Source organism: Lipotes vexillifer, unplaced genomic scaffold, assembly GCF_000442215.2.
Source record: "Lipotes vexillifer unplaced genomic scaffold, Lipotes_vexillifer_v1.1 scaffold35, whole genome shotgun sequence".
Lineage (NCBI taxonomy): Eukaryota > Metazoa > Chordata > Mammalia > Artiodactyla > Lipotidae > Lipotes > Lipotes vexillifer.
In genome coordinates, this window is record NW_006780561.1 from 695,245 (window position 1) to 719,748 (window position 24,504).

At 44.9% G+C, this 24,504-nt stretch overlaps 1 protein-coding gene across 1 annotated transcript in view; it reads left to right on the top strand.

Moving 5' to 3' along the window:
• Positions 1 to 24,190, top strand: part of STAU2 (staufen double-stranded RNA binding protein 2) — a 300,448-nt gene extending 276,258 nt beyond the window's left edge. The window contains exons 13-14 of the mRNA XM_007453718.1: positions 22,963 to 23,051; positions 24,097 to 24,190. Coding sequence (XP_007453780.1) covers positions 22,963 to 23,051; positions 24,097 to 24,190 — 183 coding nt within the window. The remainder of the gene's footprint in view (positions 1 to 22,962; positions 23,052 to 24,096) is intronic.
• The last annotated feature ends 314 nt before the right edge of the window (positions 24,191 to 24,504 follow it).

Sequence of the window (24,504 nt, forward strand, 5' to 3'; positions counted from 1 at the left end):
TGCCCCGGTCTGGGAAGATCCCACATGCCGCGGAGCGGCTGGGCCCGTGAGCCATGGCCGCTGAGCCTGCGCGTCCGGAGCCTGTGCTCCGCAACGGGAGAGGCCACGACAGTGAGAGGCCCGCGTACGGTCAAACAAACAAACAAACAAAAAACACATTGTGTGTTTGGAGAATTTGGTTTAATGATTGCTTTATTTTATTTATTTATTTTTTTTTTTGCGGTACGCGGGCCTCTCGCTGCTGTGGCCTCTCCCGTTGCGGAGCACAGGCTCCGGACGCGCAGGCTCAGCGGCCATGGCTCACGGGCCCAGCCGCTCCGCGGCACGTGGGATCTTCCCAGACCGGGGCACGAACCCGCGTCCCCTGCATCGGCAGGCGGACTCTCAACCACTGCGCCACCAGGGAAGCCCCACAATGTGTTTTTTAATAAACAGGGGCAAAAATTTTTTAGCCAGCCTGTTCTGGTAAATGCAGGGAAACCTGTCCCTGGCCTCAGGTGCTCCAGCAGGTTCAGACAGAGCAGATACATCAATGTCCTGTCAACAAGACCTGCCAACCATACAGGTGGGTCAGGTGAGCACACCCCTGAAGGAGGTGGGGACAATGGAGCTCTAGACCTCAAGGGCTACCGAGAAGGAATCAGGCTGCTGGGCTTGCCAATCCTTATTCTTCAGTAATGCAAGGGAGGTGGTCCCATATCATTTTAAACATACCACTTATCTTGAGTACCACTTGTTTTACCAACAAAAATATTAATTCTAATACCCCTTCTGCTATAAGGGGAGGAGGCCGGCCAGGGATTCCAGATTTCTCGCATCTATTGCCCTTGGCCAAAAGTTAGCCCAGGCTCAGTGTTCACACAAATACAGGTTGAGGGGGAGAGAGAAGGAATCCTTAGTTACTCACCTCAAGTCAGACTCCTGTGCGTTGTGGGGATGATTCAGTGGAGCTGCACAGACACGCGTTAAGCTCCTGCTCTGCTAGGTACTGGGTGTAAAAACACGAGTAAGAAGACATGCCTGTAGTTCTGAGGAGCTCCTAGCCTACCGGGGTAGACAGACAAATAGGTAGAAAGTATTAGGTGTCTGCACAGAACAGACGTTTGGTCCCAGTGAAAGCCCTTAGCCAGTTTCCTGGAGGAAAGATGTCTACATTACATCTGAGAGTAAAAGTCAGCTAGGTTAAGATAGGTGGGGAGTCCATTTGTTTCTAATCAGAGACAGCAGAGGAGAAAGGCAGGGAGGTAAGAAAGAACATTATGCATGTAGGTAAACTACATGCAAGTTGACGCTACAAAAAAAGGAAATAACTGGGAGAAGGGGAGTGTAGCAGAAGCTAAAACTTGGAGAGGTCCATTGTGGTGAAGCCATCGGGAGCCATATTGCCACGCTTACGTGGTCAGCTGACAGTGAAGAGCCCGGAGACGCTCGTGTTAGAGAGAGTGGGTGATCAAACTGGGTATTTCCTTAGAGTAATCGTGGAAAAATGACGTTTTCACCGGTTTGTACAATGATCACAGCGTTCCGTGAGTGTTGCCTTCATTAAAGGAAACATTTAAACATCATAAATGAATTCCTTAAATGTATTCCTCTAAATCCAGAAGCCAGTGTTAACTGGAAAGTTCTCTGAGATTTCCAGTGGCTTTAAAGAGGGAATTGAATTTTTAATAACTCATTTGATGACGAGGAGTTGGGATGGTGTTGACTGATAATCCCACTGCTAGATGTCCCCTACCCAGCTCAAGGGAATGTCGCAGCGAGTCTTGAGAGGGAAGACCAGCCCTACACCCTCCCACTTCATTTCTACGTAGGGATGAAGTGTCCCCTAGCCACCTGGAGAAGGGAGGAAACCTGAAAACAATGCTAACTTCCAATAAATGTGGCTTCCCCGTGAATGGAGGGGGAGGCAGATCTGTTATTTCAGGAGGCCCACCTCCCCCACCAGGGGCAGCTCCCGTGACCACCTCCCTTCCAGACCCTGGCCACTCAGCCCGACTTCCTGTTCTCTTTAAAATAGAGGTCACCCATAACTTGTTTCAACTTATTCAGAAAGCAATTTGACAATATCAGAAATTTAAATTTATCTTATAGATGTATTTGCACAAAAGGTACGTACAGGGAATAGCCATTGCAGCATTATTTGTAAGAGCCAGAAACAATCGAAATGTCTAGAATAGCCATTGCAGCATTATTTGTAAGAGCCAGAAACAATCGAAATGTCTAGTATAGGGGCTGATTAAATAAATTATGGCACAGCCATACAGCAGAATTCTATGCTGTTATTAAGAAGAATGAGATAGGGTTATTTTTGGTGCCATGAAAAGATGTCCAAGGTGTCTTATTACTACATGAAAAAAGCAAGTTGCAGAAGAAGCGTAGTGATGCCATTTGAGGAAAAAACAAAGAGTTCGCCTATATGTATATAAGGATATATCAAATAAAATACCGGGAAAAATGCGCACCAAACTGTTAATTAGCAGTTACTTCAGGGTGTGGGCTTGGAGTTAGTTAATTGAAGGGTAAGACAATATGGGGGACTTCTCCTTAACATTTAAGTATTTTTCAAAGTTTTACAATGAGAATTATTCATTTTTGAATTAAAAATACTAGCTTTACAAAAAGCACGGTTCTCATTTTGCCTTTAGTTTTTGTTTTGAAATAAGTAGAGATTCACAAGAAGTTGCAAAGATAGTACAGAAAGGTCCAGTGTACTCTGTACTACTCAGTTTCCCCCAATGGTTCTATTTTATTCACCTATACGATATCCAAACCAAGATATCATCGACGCTAGTGACATGTGTGTATTGTAGGTCTATGGCCAGTTTATCACATATGTAGATTCATGTAACCACCACCACAATCAAGATACGGAGCTCTTCCATCACCACAAAGATCTCCCTCGTGCTATCCCTTTATGGTCTCACCTTCTACCCACTCCTCCTCCCACCCCCATCACTAACCCTTGGCAACCACTGATCTGTTCTCCGTCTCTATACTTTTGTCATTTCAAGAATGTTATATACATGGAATCATACAGTATGTGACCTTTGGGGATTGGCTTTTTTCACTCAGCCCAATGCCCTCGAGAGCCATCCAAGCTGTTTTGTGTACCAATAGTTCATTCCGGTATGTTGCTGAGTAGTATTCCGTGGTATGGATTACCACAGTTTGTATAATAGTTCGTCTATTGTGGGATATTTTGATTGTTTCCTATTTTGGACTATTATAGATAAAACTGCTATGAACATTTGTGTACAGGTTTTTGTGTGGACATAAATTTTCACTTCTTTGGGACAAATGCCCCAAAATATGTTTGCTGGGTTGTATAGTAAGTTTATATTTAGTTTTTTATAAAACTGGAAAACTATCTTCCAGAGTGGCTGGCCCATTTTATAGTCCCATCTCAAATGTATAAGAGATCCAGTTTCTCTGGACGCTCTCCATCATTTGGTGTGGTCACTACTGTTTGTTTTAGCTGTTTTAATAGGTTTGTAATGATATCGTAGTCTTATTGGCTAGTAATGTTGAGCGTCTTTTCACATGTTTATTTGCCATTTGTAAATCCTCTTTGGTGAACCTTCACTTCATGTCCTTTGCCCATCTTCTAATTAGATTGTTTTTTTTTTTTTACTTATATATTCTAGTACTCTGTCAGTCACACAGGAGCTGTTACCACTTTGTATGAAACCAAGTGGAGACAGAATAAGGTTCTAGATATTGGTTAAGTTCTATAGTCCTACTTACTCACCTGTAACTTCTGACTTCATTCTCAGTTGATAAGGAAGTCTGGTTTACCCATGATAAAGATTTTGTTTCTGTTTTTATTCCCAAGGTCGGGGTTCACTAGAAACTCTCTACCCCATCCTTTGTCATTCAGAAACCCAACCTCTCCCTCCCCCACTGAAGAACCTCCTAAGAGGTGTAGAGACCCTGGGAAGGCTTCTTGCCTGAAGACACAATCAGAATTAACAAAGTAAGTGCCCCTTGCCCACTGCTGGCATGTGGTCCCTTTGCCCTCTGGAAATACCTTCACAGAGAGGCCATCTTGAGGAAGGGAGAAAAATCTGGGCATTTCTTGGCAATATTCGTGTATAGACAACCAGTCTTAACATCTCCAGGTCACCCTGCTGGGCTTTTTGAACCAGGCAGCGCACGTCCCCTGACTACAAGTTGAGTGTTAATTCCATGCCAGTGTTGGTGCTATAGCTACAAAACAAATAACAGCCAACTCTGCCCTATTCTAGGGACTTACCATTTTAGCACGAAGAGGCTTGCAGATACCTCAGCAAATGAGTGCAATAACGTGGTACCGCTTGTGAGTCCTAATTGAGGCTGGTTACCACACCTGCCTCCTCTTCTTCTCAGCTCACAGCCAGACTTAGTTACCCAGCCTGGAGCTGGTTGTAGTCATGGAGTTAGGTATGGTCATGTCACTAGGTTCTGGAGCACGAGGGCTTTGAGTTCTCTTTCATAAAATCCTCCTATGTACTATCTTCCATTCTATTTTCTCTTCCACTGGCCGAATGCATAATGCAAGCCTAGAGGAGGGCAGAGTCACAAGATGGAAGGGGTGTGGGACCTTGATTGACCAGGGTCCACTGCCCAGCAATACCCAATTGGTCTTTCCATGACCACTGAGTCTCTGGGGTGACTGTTTAGCAGTTAGTTTACCTTGACTAATGCAGGGCACAGAAATCACCAGTCACTATTCTTTTCCAAATATAGAGGAGGCTTCACAGAAGAGGTACCTGATTTCCCTTGGGGCTCATCCCACATGGCCTCTGAGACTCTATAAGTACTTGTTACTTTCACAGATCAGGATATTGCCTTGTTGCTTTTTATGTTTGTACTTATTCATTAATTTTCCTCTTTTGAACCATCACTTTACCCTTATTTGGCTAACAGTACTAACGCTACAAGGCCCTAAAGTTGCGTGCTATTGAATTCCAAATAGCTTATTGCTTTTAGCACCCTCCTCCCTTTCAGCAAATACTTCTAGCCTTTTGATAACTTAATTCCTATCCTTTCCACATATTTATCCAAAAGGCAGCTTTTGAATTCTGGCACGGTGACCTACTCTTCCTCCTGGGCTTTGATACTACCAGATGCTTGAGGGAAAACATCCCCAATATGCCTACAATCTATTTCAATATATAATTCTATCCAACTGAATGTCAGGCATTTCTAAAGAATGCTGTTGGTTGATATAATGTCCCTTGCCCAAGTTAAGGTTTTGATTTGAAATTGCTTATTGGAATGCCTCGTGTTGCATTTTCCCCAAATTTATAAATCTCTCACATTTTCTCTCCAATTCATCTTGCCTCCTTAAAAGATTAACCATTAAGAATGGAGTTTTACGTGATATCTTTAGAAAGCAAAAGAAGAAAAATATTCTGCTTTTGAAAGGGAATGTACCCTCAGGCAAAAAAAAAAAAAAAATCGCTGTCTCTTAATACACATTGGGAACTGCCAGTTGTCACGCTGACAGCTTAAGATGGATTAGGATTCCATCACTGATCACTGCATAAATTCTTATACTTAGAACCTTACATCTTCATCTGCAGCCAGACAATTAGGAAAAAAAAAGAACAAAAAACCTGTGTTTGGATATATTAGAATGTCAACCCTCTTAGAGTACTAGCAGTTTCTTGAAACAACTTAGGAGAATTTTGTACTTAAGTATTTGGCGGACCGAAACCATATCCCCAAAAGTGTACTAAACTATTTCTCATTTGGGTGTGGAGGTGGGGGGAAGGGGACCATTTGTGATCATAATTATTTAAACACGAGGTAAATCTCTTTGTTTGATTATACTGTCTTAATGAAGATGTTTTTAGGAAACCAGGATACTAGTTTTTCCTTTGAGATGCTTATTTAATTATAAACTTTAACAATTACTTTTAATGGCGTTTCTAAAAATTACCAAACCAAGTGTGATATTAGTGATGTGCTTTTCTTTCAGTGGAACCTAGAAAAAGAAGATAAAATTTACTTCTTGAACTTTACAATGATGACTACATTTAGCTTAAAAAAATGAAGACTTTCTAGAAAAAAACGAAAGTTAATTCGTTTCTTCCAAAGTTGCAATGATGTAATTGGCATAAAATAAGTTTACAGTGTGTGAGAATACCCACACTGGAGACCTATCACGATACTTAATTCTCTGCATTTGAAAGACCAACACGTAGCAGCTACTCACTTCAGCTGAATAATCAGTCTTTAAACGTCAAATGAATGCTTACTTCTGGGTTTCAATAAATGGAGGAAATGAGCTACTCCCTAATTTCCATAGGGAACTTCTGAAAACTATTAAAACTATACTGTATATACGAGATGGCTAGATATTCTTGAACTTGGTCACTGTTTTTAACCATTCGTTCAGTCATTCAGCTAATAAGTATTGAGTGCCTATTGTTCTAGGTGCTGAGTATTTATCAATGAACAAAACAGACAAATCTCTGCCCTCATGCAACTTACATTCTAATGGGGACGTGGACAATAAACAAGGAAATGGTTAAATAGATAAATAAAAATTTAGGGCCAGTAAGCACTAAAAATTAGGCAGTGTGAGGAGACGCGAGGACGCCAGGCTGGGAGTGGAGTGTGTGGCCCCTGAAGGGCCCCTGGTCTCGAGGGGTGACAGTTGAGGAGAGAAATGGCTGAGGTGAGGGACAGAGCCCTGTGGAGACCTGGGAGAAGAGCCCCAGGTCTAGGGAGAAGCATGTGAAGGTCCTAGAGACAGCACTGAACTCAGGGTGCCCTGGGAAGAGCAGAGGGGCTGGTGTGGCCGGAGCTCTGTGGTTTGGAAGAGTGTGGTAATGAGGCTGATGAGACTGAGCTGCAGATGGGAAAGGTCACGGAGGGCTTCGGGCCCAAGTCAGAAATTGAGGTTTCGTTCTAATAGCAACTAGAAGCCCCTGGAGGGCTTGGAGCAGGGCCGTGACCTGTCCTCATTTACCTTTCACATCTGCCTTTCCAGATATGTTCGAAGGACGGGCTTTAGGTGGACAGAGACAGACACAGGGAGAGAGGTTAGGAAGCTACATCAGGAGTCTTGCTGGGAGGTGATGGTGGCTTGGGCGAGGCTGGGGCAGAGCAGGTGGTAAGTAGTAGCTTGATTCCGGCTGCATTTCAAAGAAGAACCGGCAGAACTCGATAATAGGTCACATGTGGGAGGTGAGAGAGAAAGGAAGCAAGTGAGGCTGATTCCTAGGGGTTTTGCCTGAGCCACTGGTTGAACGGGGGGTTCCCTTTCCTGCCAGAGGTAATGACTGACGATGGTAATCAAGAGTTCGGATTTGCGCAGGTTTGCGGTGCTTTTTAGACCCCTAAGTGGAGAAACCCGCCGGGCGGCTATGTGTGCGAACTGTAGGGCAGACAACTAGGCTGAAGATGGGAATTTGGGGCCACCAGCATTTATAAGGGATTTAAGCCATAGGCCTCAATGAAATCATCTAGGCAGAGGCTATCCAGAGAGAAGGTAAGAGGTCCAAGGATTGACTTAAGGATCAAGACGAAGGAAAAGCCAGCAGAAGACTGAGAAATAGTGCCTGATGATGTAAGAGAAAAAGCAAGCGGACTGGAGATCCTGGAAACAGAGGGAAATGTTGCCCTCTAATATTAGGAAAACGTACCAAGTTGCTGATTAACGTACTTTTATTTAGGTTCTGGTTAGCCCAGTGAGTATCTGGTGCCAGCCTATCTGGGTTCCAGCCTCGACAGTCATCCTGAATTAACCCAGCTCCAAATCTGGGCCCCCCGCCTAAATGGTCCCCCTGCTGAGGTCAGTCCCGCCCGCTCTTGAGTCCAGCCGGGGTCCCCACTCACCCCCCTTCCCAGACGAAGTCCAGCCGCCTTTGCTGCCAGCTTTGCTCCTTCTCAATTCTCACCCCCACCGCCCTTCACGCCCCCAAAGACCACAGCTCAGGAGAGCATAAGAGGAAGTAAGGGGATGATCAAAGAGGGAGCCCCATATGCTCAGAGTCTGCACCCAGACCCTCGCTCTCACAGGGCTCCACGCCTTGGTCTGGCTCGTGCCATTTCTTGAGTGCCCGAATGGTGGTGCATCCTATCACTGGGCTGAGAGGTGGTACAATATAGTAGTTAAGAATCTGGCTCCAGAGCCAGGTCATCTTTGTCCAAATTCCAGATCCATCAAGATCAAATCATGTTGGTCTTGCGTAAATTACTTCATCTCTGTCCCCGTGTCCTCCTCTTAAACTGGGGATGAGAGTCGAGACTCCTTGTGGTGACTGTGAAGATAAATGAGTTAGGGATGGAACGTTCTTAGAACAAAGTGAGTGTCATGAGCACAGGATGCCATTTAAGAGTTGAGACTGGGCTTCCCTGGTGGCACAGTGGTTGAGAGTCTGCCTGCCGATGCAGGGGACACGGGTTCGAGCCCTGGTCTGGGAGGATCCCACATGCCGCGGAGCAACTAGGCCCGTGAGCCACAACTACTGAGCCTGCGCGTCTGGAGCCTGTGCTCCGCGGCAAGAGAGGCAGCGATAGTGAGAGGCCCGCGCACCGCGATGAATCGTGCCCCCCGCTCGCCGCAACTAGAGAAAGCCCTCGCACAGAAGCGAAGACCCAACACAGCCAAAAATAAAAAAATAAAAAAATAGAAAAATAAATAAAATTAAAAAAAAAAAAAAAGGGTTGAGATTTTTCCCTGCCCAGAGTCCTATGGCTAAGAGGTGGTGGAGCCAGCCGGTAAGCCGGGCTCTTCACCACGTTGCTGCCCTGCCTCCGAGCAGCAAGCAGGGAGCTGGAGATGGTGCCACTTAGGGATTTTTTTCCCCCAGAAGGTCAGTTGTTAAACATTTACCATAGGGCCTTCCCTGGTGGTTCAGTGGTTAAGAATCCACCTGCCAATGCAGGGGACACGGGTTCGAGCCCTGGTCCGGGAAGATCCCACATGCCGCGGAGAAACTAAGCCCGTGAGCCACAACTACTGAGCCTGCGCTCTACAGCCCGCGAGCCACAACTACTGAGCCCACGTGCCACAACTACTGAGCCTGCGTGCCACAACTACTGAAGCCCGCGCGCCTAGAGCCCGTGCTCCGCAACAAGAGAAGCCACCACAATGAGAAGCCCGTGCACCATGACAAAGAGTAGCCCCTGCTCGCCGCAACTAGAGAAAGCCCGCTTGCAGCAACAAAGACCCAACGCAGCCAAAAATAAATAAATTTTAAAAAGTAAGATATTAAAAAAAAAAAACATTTACCACATAGGACGGTATGTGGCAGACACCTCCAGGACATGTCCATCAGTTAATCCCTGTAATAGGATGGTTTTACCGACTCAGTCTTCTAAATGGAGATGCTGAGGAACGACAAGGGAAAGACACTTTCTCACGTGACCCATCGTGAAGCTCAGGTCCAATTTTTACCCCTATCGAGGAAGACTCAGCTTTCCCCTGCAAACCACACTCATCACAGGTGACACAGCTCTACATGTCACCTCTCCAACAACCCTTCCCACCCTGCAGATGTGCCGGTGTTCTTCCCCTGCGTGGCCTTGTCCTGACTCAGAGCATCAGAGAGCCTGAGACACGAGGGACCTCACGGCCACCTGCTCCGGGCACGGCCTCCTACCTGACAGCCGGCCTGGCAGTGGGCGCCACCCGGTCCTTCCTCAGAGTCCAGCTTGCTCTCTGCGGACACAAGGTTCCTTCCTGTTCTGAGACCAAATCTCTCCGCCTGTGGCTTCCGCCCCTTGGGCTTGGTTCAGGCTTTCCCAGAAGGCGGCGCCTCCCTTTTCTACACCACAGCTTGAAACCCGATCGTGTCCCCAACCCCTCCTTCCCTCCCAGCTCCAGCCCCTTGGCAAGAGCAGCTCCCCCTGCCAGCATCGCTCCACTCTCCCTGTTCGCCTCCGTGAAGGCTTTCTCACCTTCAGTCTCACCCCAAACGTGCCCTCTCTGTGACACAGGTTTCTCCGGGGAGCCCTGGGCGCCCTTCTCGAGGCTGCCGTTGTATGTGCTGTCTCTACAGCATCATCCGCTAGCCTGGCGTGGTCTGCACGCTTTCCTTCCTGCTGGGAGGCACGCCACGAACAGGCAGGGAGTGTGTCTGCGGAGCTTAGTTTCCCGGTGCCCAGTGCGGCGCCCGGTTCCCAATGACTCTTTGTGGAATGAAGGACGGTACCCAGCCGTGACTCAGACAGACCGGACCCCTCCCTCTAGGAAATAATCACAGGCAGTGACAAGCGTTATAAGGATAATGAACACAGTTATGTGAGTTTTTGGAGCAGTCAGGGAGGCCTCCCTGGCCTGAGATCTGAAGGCTGACAAGCAGCCGGTCTTGAGGAGGGGGTGGCTTGAGGGACCGGCCAGCATGAGTCCCTGAGATGGGGGCGAGCTTATCACAGTCAAGGGACAGAAAGGAGGCGGCGGGCACAGCGCAGGAGCAAAGGTGCCTGGACCCCGAGGGCACAGGGAGGTCCTAGAAGGGTTTAGGTACCTTGATCTTAGTCACTTGATCTTAGGGTGAAGCCCACTTTGAGAGGGGTGGGGAGCTCTTTGGTTCTGGCCTCATTAGGCCTGCAGCTCAGCCAGTCCCACATCTCAGGCCCCCAGCCTCCCCTTTCCCCAGACGTCTCAGGCAGGCCCTCGGGCCTCCTTTTCGGGCCCAACACCAGCCTGGTCTCTCTCGGGAAAGAACCTGCTCTCAGAGTTTACACCTCCGTGTGGCTTCAGTCCCCCTGTTAAAGGAACGGTGCTTTAAAACAACACAAGTGTATTATCTGACAGTTCTGTCATCAGAAGTCAGCCACGATCTCACAGGGCTGAAATCCAGGTGCCAGCAGAGCTGTGTTCCTCTCTGGAGGCTCAGGGGGAGAATGTTTCCTTGCTTTTTCCAGCTTCTGTAAGCTTCCTGCATTCCTTGGTTCCTGGCTCCTTCCTCCACATTCAAAGCCAATAACGTCACATGCCTCTGACCCCTCTTCCGTCACCATGTCTCTCTCTGACCAATGCTGGGAGGGGTTCTCTAATTTTGAGGACTCATTGGATCAGACTGGACTCACCGGGAAATCCAGACTAATCATCCCATCTCCAGACCCTCAGTTTATCCCATCTGCAAAGTCCCTGGTAAAGTAACATTCACAGGTCTCTGGGATTAGGCCTCAGACATCTTTGAGAGGCATTATTCTGCTGCCACAGGACTCCTAGATCTTAAAAGGTCAATCAAATACAACTCGTGAACTGATGGGATATAGATTTGAAAACCAACTTTAATGGACATTATTGGGACCATCAGGGAAATTTGAACACGACCTGGGTATTTAGATGATAGAAAGGATGTACTGTTAACTTTGTTAGGTCTGATAATGGCACGTATCTTTACCTGATGTATGACTTGGAGTTCTACAGGAAAAACATGAAGATACATGAAACAAGGTTGGTAAAATCCTGATAATTCTTGACCTGAATGATAAGCATGTGAGGGTTCAGTGTACCATTCTTTGTACCTTTGTGCATGCTTGGACCTTAATCAGGTGTCAGTAGGAGGCTAAGGAGGCATTTGGGATGGAGGTGAAGGTCTATTCTGGCCCCTCCCTCCTGCAATCTGACCACTAGGATGGCCACCAAATGCCCCGAGAAAAAGTCAGACTTCTGCGAGCCTCACCCACTGAGAGAATCAACAAGGCCTGCGGGCCACCTGCCTTTACCACCTACGACTCTATTGCAGTACAACCAAAAGTTCAGAATTAAACAGAACTTTTTATACGTTATACTGTTTGACCATCATTCTCTGTTCCCACCCATCCTTCCCCACCAGGCAATCCAAGAATACATTAAGGGCAGTAAAAATTGTGAAACAACTATAATGTAAGTTTTTATCAATCACATACTCAAACCCAAATGAACTTCCTGAATAGACAGAGCAGTGTGTGCCCATGTTCAGCGGGAATGTTTCTCATTCTCTTTGGAGGAAAATCTCAAAGGACCAAGAAATCCCAAGTGAACCTTCGGGGCAGCAGAGGGGAGCGCTGCCGAGGCAGAATTCGCCCACGATTGCCCCATAGAGCCAGGCCTCCTTGGGCGGAGGAGGCTCCCCTCTGGTCCTCTGTTTCAGGATGTCCCCATCTCGAGGGTCTCAGGCAAAGCGCCCTTTGTGGGGTCCTCCCAGGGAGGGTTTCCCAGGCACTTCCTCCGTAGCCTCACAGGACCCCAGGGAGGCTGAGCTGTGAGCGCTGGTTGCAGCCCATGATTGACGTTTGGAAAAGACAGTAGCTATCCTCCGTATTCTTTGGAGGCAAGGCGTGGGGAAGGAGAACCCTCTCTCACACGGATAGCTGCAACCCAGCCCTGCTTTCCTGGGATGGTCTATCCCACGGTGCCCTGGCCGCAGAGCCTGCGGGTAGGGGTGGAGGGGTGCAGACGGGGAGAAGAAAGAACCTCCATGGAGAGAAGTTTTGGAGGAGGCCCTGTAGGGGGAGGAAAGCAAGGGAGGGCAAGATGAATAGGAGAATAAAGAGAAAACAGGAAGAAGAAACGTGTCTGCAAGCACTTGCCTGTCTGGGTGAGCTTCACATGGAAGCCGAAGGATAATCTACCAAAGAGTATTCCTTGAAGATGTTCTGTAAACACACTGTGACGATTTCAAACGGGAAAATGGCCCCAACAGACCAACTACCTGGGAGACAGGATGTAGACACGTTAAAGTTGACTCACAGTTCAGGGAGGTAAATGGCCGGGGCTGTCCGAAATTCATAGGTGGGACACAGGCTGGGAATCCAAGAAGACCATGCTGAGAAGTCAGAAAGCCTGCAGGAACAAAGGCGTGGAGGTAGAAAGCCCCGATGTCTTCCCGGACAGGAGGTAGATCAATCTGACCAGGGCGGAAGATCCATGCGGGCAGGGCTTCTGAAATATTGGTGTGTCTTTAGGCCAATAGGCCAGGGAGCTTGTTGATAACACTGACACCCGCCAGGTGTTCCTGAGGCTGGTGACTGGTCTGCTGTTTGGGGGAAATCACACTCTAGAAAACACACTAATGAAACTGCAGCAAGTGAGGTTGTGGGGTAGAATGGTGTCAGCTGATGGAGGCCCCTGAATGCCAGGCCAAGAATATAGGATGTTATTCTGGGGCTGGGAGTTATTAATGGCTGTTGATTAAGGGGGAGGCATAATGATAGGGTTCTCTTAGAAGAGAGATAGATGAGCAATGTGCTGGAAAAAGTTGATAGAAATATACAGGAAACTGGACATAAATTAACATGGAGACAGAGAGCATAAAGAATTTTATGACTGAATGTTGGGCTCAACAGAGAAAGTTGTGTACTAAAGGCCTTCATTGATAAAACACCACTATAGCCCAGGCATTAACCTCTCAAACAATTCGACGTGGTAGGTGTTGTAGTTTCCAGTTTACGGATGATGAAAACGAGGCTCTGAGACATACAGTCACTTGCATAAAGACACCCGGCTGGTCTGCAGTGGAGCTGACATTTTAATCTAGGCCTGACAGACTCCAAATGCCATGCCCGTTCACTTCCTTGTCCAGATGACTGGAAGGGTGTATTAGTTTTCTCTTGCTGCTGTAACAAATGAACAGGCTGAGTGGCTTAGCCCAACACAAACGTGTTTGTCGTCTTAGAGCTCTGTGGGTCAGACGTCAGACAGGAGTCTCACTGAGCTGAAGTCAAGGTGTCGGCAGTTCCTTTTGGGGGCTCTAAGGGTGAACTGGTCTCCTTGCCTTTTCCAGCTTATAGAGGCCACACACCTTCCTTGACTTCTTCCATCTTCAAAACTAACAACGTTGCATTTTGTTGAGCATGTTTTCCTGGCCACGTCTAAAGCCAGGAAAGGTTCTGTGGTTTTAAGGAGTCATGTGATTAGATTGGACCCACGTGCATCATCCAGGATAACCTCTCCACCTCAATGTTCATACCTCAGTCCCATCTGCAAAATCACTTTTGCCATATTCAGATTCTGGGGGGTAGGACACCTTTGTGGGTGATTATCCTGCCAAGTTCAGAGAGAGACAGACGGACAATTGCCTTTGTGCCCAACACCATGTTTCAGTAAACACCGTTGCCAAGGGGGGTTTTTGTTGAAGCAAAAATAATTAAATGAAAGACAACACACGAATTTAAAAGGAATGCTATTGGTAAAACAGAAACAGCATGATTGGAGGAAGCCATGGCAGCACGGATGTCCCTACTCGAGTTTGTCCTAAACACTGAAAACATTCCTTAGCACAGTTAATCCTGCTTCAAATTCAACTGTGTATTATTGTCAAGGCTGGCAACTACGTGGATTACCCAACAGTAAGTGCCTGATTGCTGAAATAAAGGTGATGGCTAAGTCTATAGTTTAAGTGCCCAATTTTCTACTAATTCCCCAAATTCTGAAGCCAAAATTCCTATTCTTTGCCTTAGGAGACTGTCCAAGGCACGCCTTAGTCTCCCGACCACCCACACCTCTTCTTTTTTTTTTTTTTTTTTTTTTTTTTTTTTTACACAGTGAGTAGCCATCACCTTAACTGACATCCCTTTGTTCCAACAGTAAGAGCTTTTTTATAAGGTACCAATTTTGTGGAAATTACCTGAACCAAGAGGATTGTGTAAGCATAAATGAAAGTGCGGACTATCATGAAATTTTTAGAAAGCAGGGCAGCAAACGGTTTAATTAAAGCTCAGTATAGTCAACTTTTTATTTTATTTTTAAAGTCCTACCACTGATTCATCTGAAAAGTAATAGACTGAGGCTCCTATCGTAATGTGATAAAATTTAGAAATACAATTTTCTCTTTTGGGTTTCTTTTATTTTATATAAAGAGAGACTTGGCATTTTGTTATAGACCATTCAAAGTAAGAAAATGATAACTTAGAAACGTTAAAATTCACATTCTTTGGGCAATAAGACTTCAAGCCTACTGAATAAAAGACCTTCTGGTTTTTCAGTCATTTTTATTTATTTATTTTTTTTTTTTTTGCGGTACGCGGGACTCTCACCATTGCGGCCCTTCCCGCTGCGGAGCACAGGCTCCGGACGTGCAGGCTCAGCGGCCATGGCTCACGGGCCCAACCGCTCCGCGGCACGTGGGATCTTCCCGGACTGGGGCACGAACCCGTGTCCCCTGCATCGGCAGGTGGACTGTCAACCACTGCGCCACCAGGGAAGCCCTTTCCAGTCATTTTTAAATGACTTCACGGAGAGTCGGTCTCAAAGATTGTTGGGAAGAGAAGTGAGGGGAGTCCTCAGCTGCAAATGAAGATGTTTGCAGTTTGAAGCCTATCATTTTCTCATAAGGAGACTGATTTAATGAGCTGCATATATGTCCAATGCGTGTGTTCTGAAATGAATCCAGCAGTTAGACCTGCTCCCAGGAAGAGTTCCATATGAACAAGCACCTTAGGGGGAAAAGGCAAAACAAAACAAACCTTGAGCACTGACTTCAAAATGAAGGCCACATTCGGACATGTATGGTTACCATTGACTTTAATGGGAACAGCCTGTCTGTTCCTGGGATTCAGGATGTGAAATCGGTGGGAAAAGTGTGAAATGGAAAAAAAAAAAAGCAATAAAAGGATCCATTGGGCATCCTGTTCAAAGACTCCGAAAAGAACTGCGTGTCATGAGGGGATGAGTTAAAATTCACATTTTGCTAGTGAACCATTGTTGTCTCTCAGAGAATGACTTAACACTGCTGTGTTGTCATTACAAACTCTTTAGTCCCTGCAGAAGGAATCAAGAAGAATCGGCACTGGTTTCAACACAGTTTGCTGATCGACAAGAGAAAAGTTAGAAATTACAGAAATGGCTGGAAAGGCTCACCCCCATCCTGTGGACACACATACAAACACACACACACACACACACACACACACACACACGTGTGAACCAAGACCAACAAACAGGCATGGAAAGTATCTTATTGGCATCGTGTTTCTGGCATTGCTATAACTACGCACAAAACAAGCGATACACGAAATGGCAGCGACATCTGTTTTAGAACCTGTGGGGCTTTATTCCCAAAACAGTTGTAAAATCTTTTGGGGACAAAAATATTTCTATGTATCTATGCAGATGCCCTCCTCTAAGGGAAACACACACACACCAATGGATACAAGTGTTGAGCTGAAAAGACAGGAATAAGAAAAGGAAATGTCATCCACTTCTTTAAAACACTTTCAAATTTTTTCTCCTTTCAAACAAAGCTACATCTATTGCCTTGGATATACCTTAAAAAAAAAAAGTCCCGGAACATATAAATTATCATAAAGCTAGAGTTTAAGATTCCAGTTGGTAGACTGTGGTAACATACAAAAGGATGCTAAGTGAGTTTGTTTTGATTTGCTAGGAAAACATTTTCCGACCTTGGAAATGAAATCATATAGTTGTCTGTTTGTTTATGGTCAAAGCCATATGGAGGGTTCTGGGTACTTATGTTAGTGTATCTTTGAAATTCTCGAATCCACAGTGTGTGGGAAGTTATACAACTTGGGTTTAAGCATCATTCAGGATGTTGTTCGTTAAGGAACCCAGATTTACCTCCTCCCCACTGACTTCCCAAGGTTAGTTTACATTTATCACATGGCAAATTGTCCATGCTGAGAGGGTGACCTTCAGGCAGCAGGAGCTGAACATCTTTTATCTCTTTACCATCTCAGTAATGGACAAGGTAGAAATTGCTTCTTTCTAAAAATGTTTTATTTAAGTATAGTTAATTTACAATGTTACGTTAGTTTCAAGTGTACAGCAAAGTGATTCAGTTATACATACATATATGTATATATATATTCTTTTTCAGATTCTTTTCCATTATAGGTTATTGAGTACAGTTCCCTGGGCTATGCAGTAGGTCCTTGTCCTCTACCTATTTTATGTAGTGTGTGTATGTTAATCCCAGACTCCTAACTCATCTCCCCCCACCACCACACACTGTCCCCTTTGGTAACCGTAAATTTGTTTCCTGTGTCTGTGAGTCTGTTTCTGTTTTGTAAATAAGTTCATTTGTATCATCTTTTTTAGATTTATCTTTCTCTTTCTGACTTACTTCACTTAGTATGATCATCTCTAGGTCCATCCACGTTGCTGCAAATGGCATTATTCCATTCTTTTTTATGGCTAAGTTAATATTCCAGTGTGTGTGTGTGTGTGTGTGTGTCTGTGTGTGTGTGAACATGCTTCTAATCGGACTTCAACTATGTCTCCCCAAATGAAGGCTATTTGATTTTTCGCTCACTCCAAAGTGTCCTTTAATATTACGTCACATATTATAACATGTTCTTAATTTTTTTGTAAAGCAACTGGCCTCTAGCAAGTAACAATTTATTCAGCTCAGGTAGTTTAAACATAAGAATTTTGTTTACCATCTTCTGGACAGATCTGGACGAACACAGTAAAACATTTTTGTGGACTGTTCAATTTTAGTTTTTGTTCGAAATGCTACTCCGTTGTACGTTGTTCTGTGAAATGACCGACATTTGGGTCATGCTAAATATTATGTGGCTATTTTGGGGGTTGCTGCATTATCCTATTGTTGCGGGCGTTTTGCTGTAGAAGGCGAAGCAAACCCATCTCACTCCATGGACCTTCTTACTCGCTAAAGTGTCCTTTCAGGGGAAGCAGTGGGTGATGAGTGGGGTTGGGAGTGGAAGGAGAGCCCCTGATCCTTCATGGAGCTCATGAGGAGCTGGGAGGAAGAAGCGGGGCCAGGTCTCCACTAGTACCTGTCAGAGCAGTGACTTTCCTGAACCGTTTGGCTTATCTCTCCCTCTAAAGCACAGCCGAGCCCTCTTTCTCTCTCCGTTTCACCTTTGCAGTCCCAGCACCTCCTCTCACTGGGTGGCCTCCACCCCACAATCCCAGGCAGACACTGCACCTCGTCTCTCCCTCCTCTCAGCCACCACGGGAAGGTGACAGATAAACTCTTCTGAGAACGACGGGAGGGAAGGCAAGGAATTGTGGCCTTTGGGTCATTCTAAGTGATGAAATAATTGCTATAGCAATTTAGTTTTAACCAAACTGCGAGTGTTACGGAAGGTGCCAAACGAGGTCTCAGAAGTCAACCCAGGGACCTCAAAAAAGCTGGAGACTGGAAACTGTGTGATTCCCCACAAGGCAATAAAGCCCTTCTCTAGAAAATGGAGATCACTTCATGAGCTTACCTCAATTCATTATCATGGGAAATAATCAATAGAATGAGTATAGAGGAGGTTATAGGAGTGATTTTGAAATAATGATATTGAAAGGAGTTGTGCTGAAGTTGCCTAGGCTGAATGTGAGCAGTTTGTATGTTCGAAGGAAATAAAGTGATGTGACCAAGGATGTGGGCTGGGTTCACATCTCTCTCTGCTCTGCCACTTACTAGCCGTGTGACCTCAAGTAGGTTGCTGAATTCCTCATGGGAAGGACCTACCTTGCAGGGCTGTGGTAACACCTGAGGTCACGCAGGTAAGGGACCCGGTCTCATGGCTGTGGCAGAGGGATGCTCATCAAATGGCAGCGATTGCTGTTTACAGAGAAGATAAAGTGTCTTCATTGCCTTTTATAAAGTAGAAAGAAGTCCTCTCATATTTATAAGCGATTGTATTCAGGGTTATCAATAAGATGTGGGCTGAATTATCTCATCAGACGGTTAAGGGAATGTTATCTGGAAGCTTTTAAACATACCTTTGGAGGGAAGCAGCCACACAAGAATTCTGAAAATCCTACATGGCATCGAGTGAAAGAGCGCTCCGCCATCCCAGCTGGTAGGACATTCTTGGAGCAATGACAATCATCTTGACAGCGCTTGGGGACCTGCCTGTCACGTTGATTAAATAATCCAGGAGATTTTGCAAGAGCTGAAACACCCAACCTGCTCCCTGAGACCTCGCCTTCATCTCATATGTGCATCTCTTTTTGGGTGGATGCGAACAGGTGTCACTGGGTCCTGGTCGCGGTGAAGTAAGACATTTGGTTCCTGGTATTCAGGCAACAAGTATTTCCAAAGCAGCTAGTGAAACTGGGCTACAATTAGCCTATAAGTGACTTTCAAAAAACGTTTTCGTTTTGGTTGTCGTTTTGGCCTTATTGCGAATAAAACAGGACCAAGGAGCCCTGGAGCTCTCAAAAGTCTCATTCAGCAGTACCAACCACATTGCAGATAGACTATTACAGAAGGCGCTGAAATAGCCGTCTATAATAATCCATTTGGGAAGGAATTGATAAAAATCAGCATTCCTACCAATAATTCACATATTAACGGATCAGAACAAAATAGTTGTTCATTTGTTCAAAATTGTTGCATATACGAAGAACTCTCTGTTCATTCGCCCACCCCACGAAGCTGGGCTATCTGGAGAGGTCCGGCTCGGACTGGTCTTTACAGGTTGGTAGCGAGCGGGCCGGGCTCCTACCTCCGCGCACGCGCACAGAAGGCGGGACTGCAGAGCTCAGGTTCACGTGACGAGCCCACAAGGATGTGCACACCCACGGGACCATTCTCAGCAGAGTCACCCGGGAAGGCTGCCCAGCTCCCTCAGCGTTTCAGGACTTGAAAGGACCTCAGAGGTCATCTAATTGAATTTAATAAGAATCAAATATCTCTGCGAATTACTTTCTTTTAGGCGGAAACTTGTCCAAATCTGAGTCTTTTGAGGGTGAATTTAACTTTTGAAAGCAGCCAAACTTCACTCAAAGCCAAGTCTAGGGAATGAGGTAAATGGTAGGGATGGACAAATGAAAAATAAAGTGGGGCTGTAAAATGACAAAACGGGTTCGCTCCAGTGATCCACAAAGTGGTTCTGAGAGGTGATTACAAAAGCACCTAGAGAAGCAGATGTTCCTCGGAGTCCTGCTGGGTACAACCTCCCTGAGGGCAGGGGGAAGTTTATATCAGATCTTTACAAATGGGCACACCCTTTGGCCCAGAAATTCAGTTTCTAGGAATTTATCACAAGGAAATTATTGAGAACGTACTCAAAGATTTTTAACCATTAAGAAGCTTGGTGCAGTGTTAATAACAGCTTAAAAAGTGGGTGTGGCCTCAATGTCCAACACTAGGGATTGGCTAAATACAGAAAGGCACATAGAGTCAGTGAGATACTGTGCAGTCCTGCAAAATGATGCTGCTGAAATGTTTCTGTTGAGGTGGAAAACTGCTCATGTTCAATGACAAGAGCAGGTTCTAAAACAGTGTTAGGTAGGATATGACCCAGGTTAGAGAGTGTACATATGGGGAGGGGATAGAAAAGGATATGGAGAGATGTACACCAAGTTGTGAGTGGTGGGTAAGACTGTGAATATTTTCACATTCTTTTTGCTTGCCTACATATTATGATTTTTCTGTAATGAAAACCGATTTTTATAATAAAACGATAATATAAGGAAACATCAGAGAGAGGAGAAAGAGGTTCTGCTATCCTTAAAGAGGAATGATGATGCACCTGTGTTCATTTGCTAGGGCCTCTGTAACAAAGGACCACCAACAATAAATTCAACAGGAATTTATTGTCTCAAAGTTCTGGAAGTTAGAAGTCCAAGATCAAAGTGTTGGCAGGGTTGGTTCCTTCCGAGGGCTATGAGGGAGAAATCTGTCCCATGCCTCTCTCCTAGTTTCTGGTGGTTTGCTGGCAGCCTTTGGCATTCCTTGACGTCTGTTGCGTCACTCCAATCTCCGCCACCTTCACACGGTGTTCTCCCTGTGTGGGTTTCTGTTTCTGAATTTCCCCTTTTTATAAGGACATTGGTCATAATGGATCAGGCCACACCCTAATCTAGCATGACCTCATCTTAATTATATCAGCAGTCCCCCTATTTCCAAATAAGGCCATATTCTGAGTATGGGGGTTTAGGACTTCGACATATGAATATGGGGGGTGGACACAATTCAGCCAATAACAGTGCCCAGTGAGATGGCCACATTGCTCCTACGCAGCCGATGTTAGTGCTTACCTGCCACTACAGCCTACACCAGCTGCTGTATAGTAGGAGCCTGTACCAAGATCAGGGGTAGTGGGGTAGGGCGCTGACATCCCCACAGGACTCCAGGTTCAAAGAGGTAATGATGAAACAGAGAGCCCAAGCACAGCCTCCACCTGCCCGCCCAGGCTGGGGCTGCAGGCGTGAGTGAGAATTCAAATTAGCACGTCTGAACTGGGGAGACCTGTTCAGACCTTCGAGATCTGAAAGGAAAAAGTAGCCTAAAAGAAAAAAGGAAAGGATATATTTTTCCTTTTTGGTTGAATATAGGGGTTGAGATTTAAAAGATAGAATGACAGAGAGAGAAGAGAGGAAAAATATTACACAAAAATCTGCACACAGATGTTGATAGCAGTTTTATTCATAATCGCCAAAAACTGGAAGTAACCAGGATGTCCCTCAATAGGTATAAAAGGATAAAGAAACTATGGTACATCCACACAATGGAGTATATTCAGCAGTGAAAAAGAGATGAGATGAAAAGACATAGAGGATAGAGGAACTTTAAATGCATATTGCTTAGTGAAAGAAGCCAATCTGAAAGTGTTACATACTGTGTGATTCCGGATAGAGATTAAAAAAAAAAAAATACTAGGGGTTGCCAGGGATTGGGGGGAAAGGGAGGAGGGGTGAACAGCTGAAGCACAGTGGATTTTTAGGGCAATAAAATTATTCCCTATGATACTGTAACGGTGGACACGTGACATTATACATTTGTCAAAATCCATAGAATGTACAACACAAGAGTTGTAGACTCTGGACTTCAGTTAATGATAATATATCGATATTTCATCAGTTGTAACAAATGTACCTCGGGAATGCAGGATGTTAATAACAGGGGGAAACAGTGTAGAAGGTGGAGTGGGAAGAGGGTATATGGGAACTCTCCCTGCTCCATTTTTTTCTGCAAACTTAAAACTGCCCTAAAAAAAAGAAAGCCTATTAACTGAAAAATCAAAACCAAAAAGATACATCACACATAAAGAGATATAGAAGAGATCATGCACTCAGCTACCCAAAAGGGGCCCCTGGCAGATAAAAGTTTGAGCAACTGGCAGAGTTAGCTGTTTGTCAGAGGCAGTTGAGAAGATACAGATGACCAAAGTGTGACCCAGCAGGATCTCCAAGATGCAAACAACTTTGGCCGCTCACACCTATCTCAGACGCAACAAAGCTCTTCTAACTGCCCTGAGAAGTGGTGGGGTTTGGGGAGGGGCAGAAGAACCAAATTCTTATTCAAAGAAATAACAATTTGGACCGCGCACTAGAGTGTCAACAACTTATGCAGATCTTATCAGCATCACATTTTTTGGTGCCTCCCAGCTATTCAGCGAGGCTCCACCAGCCTGTCAACACCCTTCAACATCCCACGCATCCGCATGCATCCCGCATCCCCGGCATATCCACACCACAGGAGGCTCTGCCGCGGCCAGGCCTGCCTTCCCAGGGCCCCATGGAGCGCAGATTTTCTCTCTCCTCACAGGATACCATCATACCGTCCCCTCGGTATGCAAGGGTGTACTTGGTCCATTTCTGGACTCACATTCTGTGACTTGCTTGAGGCTACATGTCTATAAAATTGAACAATACATTTATGCTAACTTTGGAAAGCTGGAAAAAAATCTGATGTTCTCACATCTGGAGGAAGACAATGTGTAGTTTCAGTAATGTGAGGAGAAATGATGCAAAACTCATCATCAAAGAATGACAGGCTTCTACTAGGCGTTTTCTACATTTGCGGATAAAACATTGTGATTTTACAAAATTATGGATAAGGCACGAGATTTATGGAGACTCCTCTCTCTCCACCTCTTCCCCCAGACACACAAAACTAAAGCCTTCGTAGTATATGCATTGCTCCATCATAATACAGCCTCTTAAATGTAGTTTTGTTAAATGATACAGAAAAGCATTTATTTAGACTAATGAAAATGATAGCCTTTACTATATATCAAAGCTTTCTTTTACCATTACGTACCTATTTATTACATGAAAGTCAGTAACTGGATCTCTTTGTCTGTGTGTTTTGTTTTCGTTTTTAGGCAGCTTTAAGTGCCTTGAAACAATTTTCTGAACAAGGACTGGATCCAATGGAAGGAGCAATGAATATTGAAAAAGGTTCTCTTGAAAAGTGAGTACATCTTCTGTTGTATTCTTACATTTGTAATTTTGTAACTGTATGAAAAATAAGATAGACATAATAATAAGGTGAAAAACTCAAGACAATAATATCTATACCCTACAAAATTATTCCTAATACAATTCAATGCAAATAAATGAGAGACAGTCTATATGGTCATGTTTGTTTCCTGTAAATATGTCTGTGAAAGTTTTAATCTACTGATTGATCATGATTTCTGCATTTTAATGCCTTTGCTGGAAATATTTCTGTGGGTTTTGCTGACCACGGAGATTTGCAAGACTTGCAAAAGGTGAATTCTCATTTCAGACTGTTGAGCATTCTCTGACTAAACCATTTTCTGAGGCAAATATTTTCATTCACATTCCTGGGGAAAAAAAAAAAAAAGAAGCTGAGAGGAAGGTTCCTTCCCCTTGGCTGCATTTTGTTTTTCACATTGTTGTGTGAAACACAAGCGCACGTTGTCACAAAAGTGTGGCTCCCGAGGGCTACAGAGGCCAAAACGCAGATTTAATAAGAATTTCTGAAATCCAGCTCATACCTCTTTTATGATATTGAACATAAGGTTTGATCTGAGAGACTGAACTTAAAGTCTCTCCAGAGACCCAAAAAGAAATTGCAAGCCATTGTATTTACATCAGTGGAATCCAAATTCTTTCAAAGCAGAAATAATAGCAGATGAGATTTCAGGACTCACACAGGAAAAAAATTGGATAACCTAGGAAGTCAAAACCAAATATACTAATCCTGTAGTTAAATAATCTTAACCGCGCCCGCCCCACGCCCCCACGCCCTTTGGTAAACAGACGTGGCATTTTAAGTTGTCTATAGATTGGCAACCATTTATAAGCTAATTTAATCAAAACCATTTCCACATGATCTCATCAGTAGACTATCTGAACATAAATATTGTTGTTTCACTTTAAAATGTCACTTTTGTGGTGACCTTTGAATCCTGTGTGCCATCTGCTAATAAACATGTCTGAAGATGTGCAACCCCGGACCTTCAGCTCTTGTTAATGTATTAATCTTCCAGACAAGCCCAGCATCTGGGAGAGAAAGCAGACAATAACCAGACACACCCGGGCTCCATCGCTCAGGACTGCAAGAAATCAAGGTCGGTCATCTAGCAGCTCCCAGAGCTACGGCTGCCACCGCATCCTTATAAACCTGTCAGCACGCATGAGGGTGTCTGTGTTCAAGGAAATGAATGACTAATGCCATGATTTGAGTCTTATGTGAAGACAGCACTATTCTAACACCAGAGATAATAGACATAGTATTGTTTATTCAACTGGGGGAAAATAAAACTTTGAGCATTTCCCTTGGAACTTGAGATCAGATCATAACTCATTTGCCCAGAGGCAGCAGAAATCTGATCCTGCTACTGGAGCTTAAAATAACAATTAATGAAAAGTGTTAGAAACAGAGGTACAATTCTTAA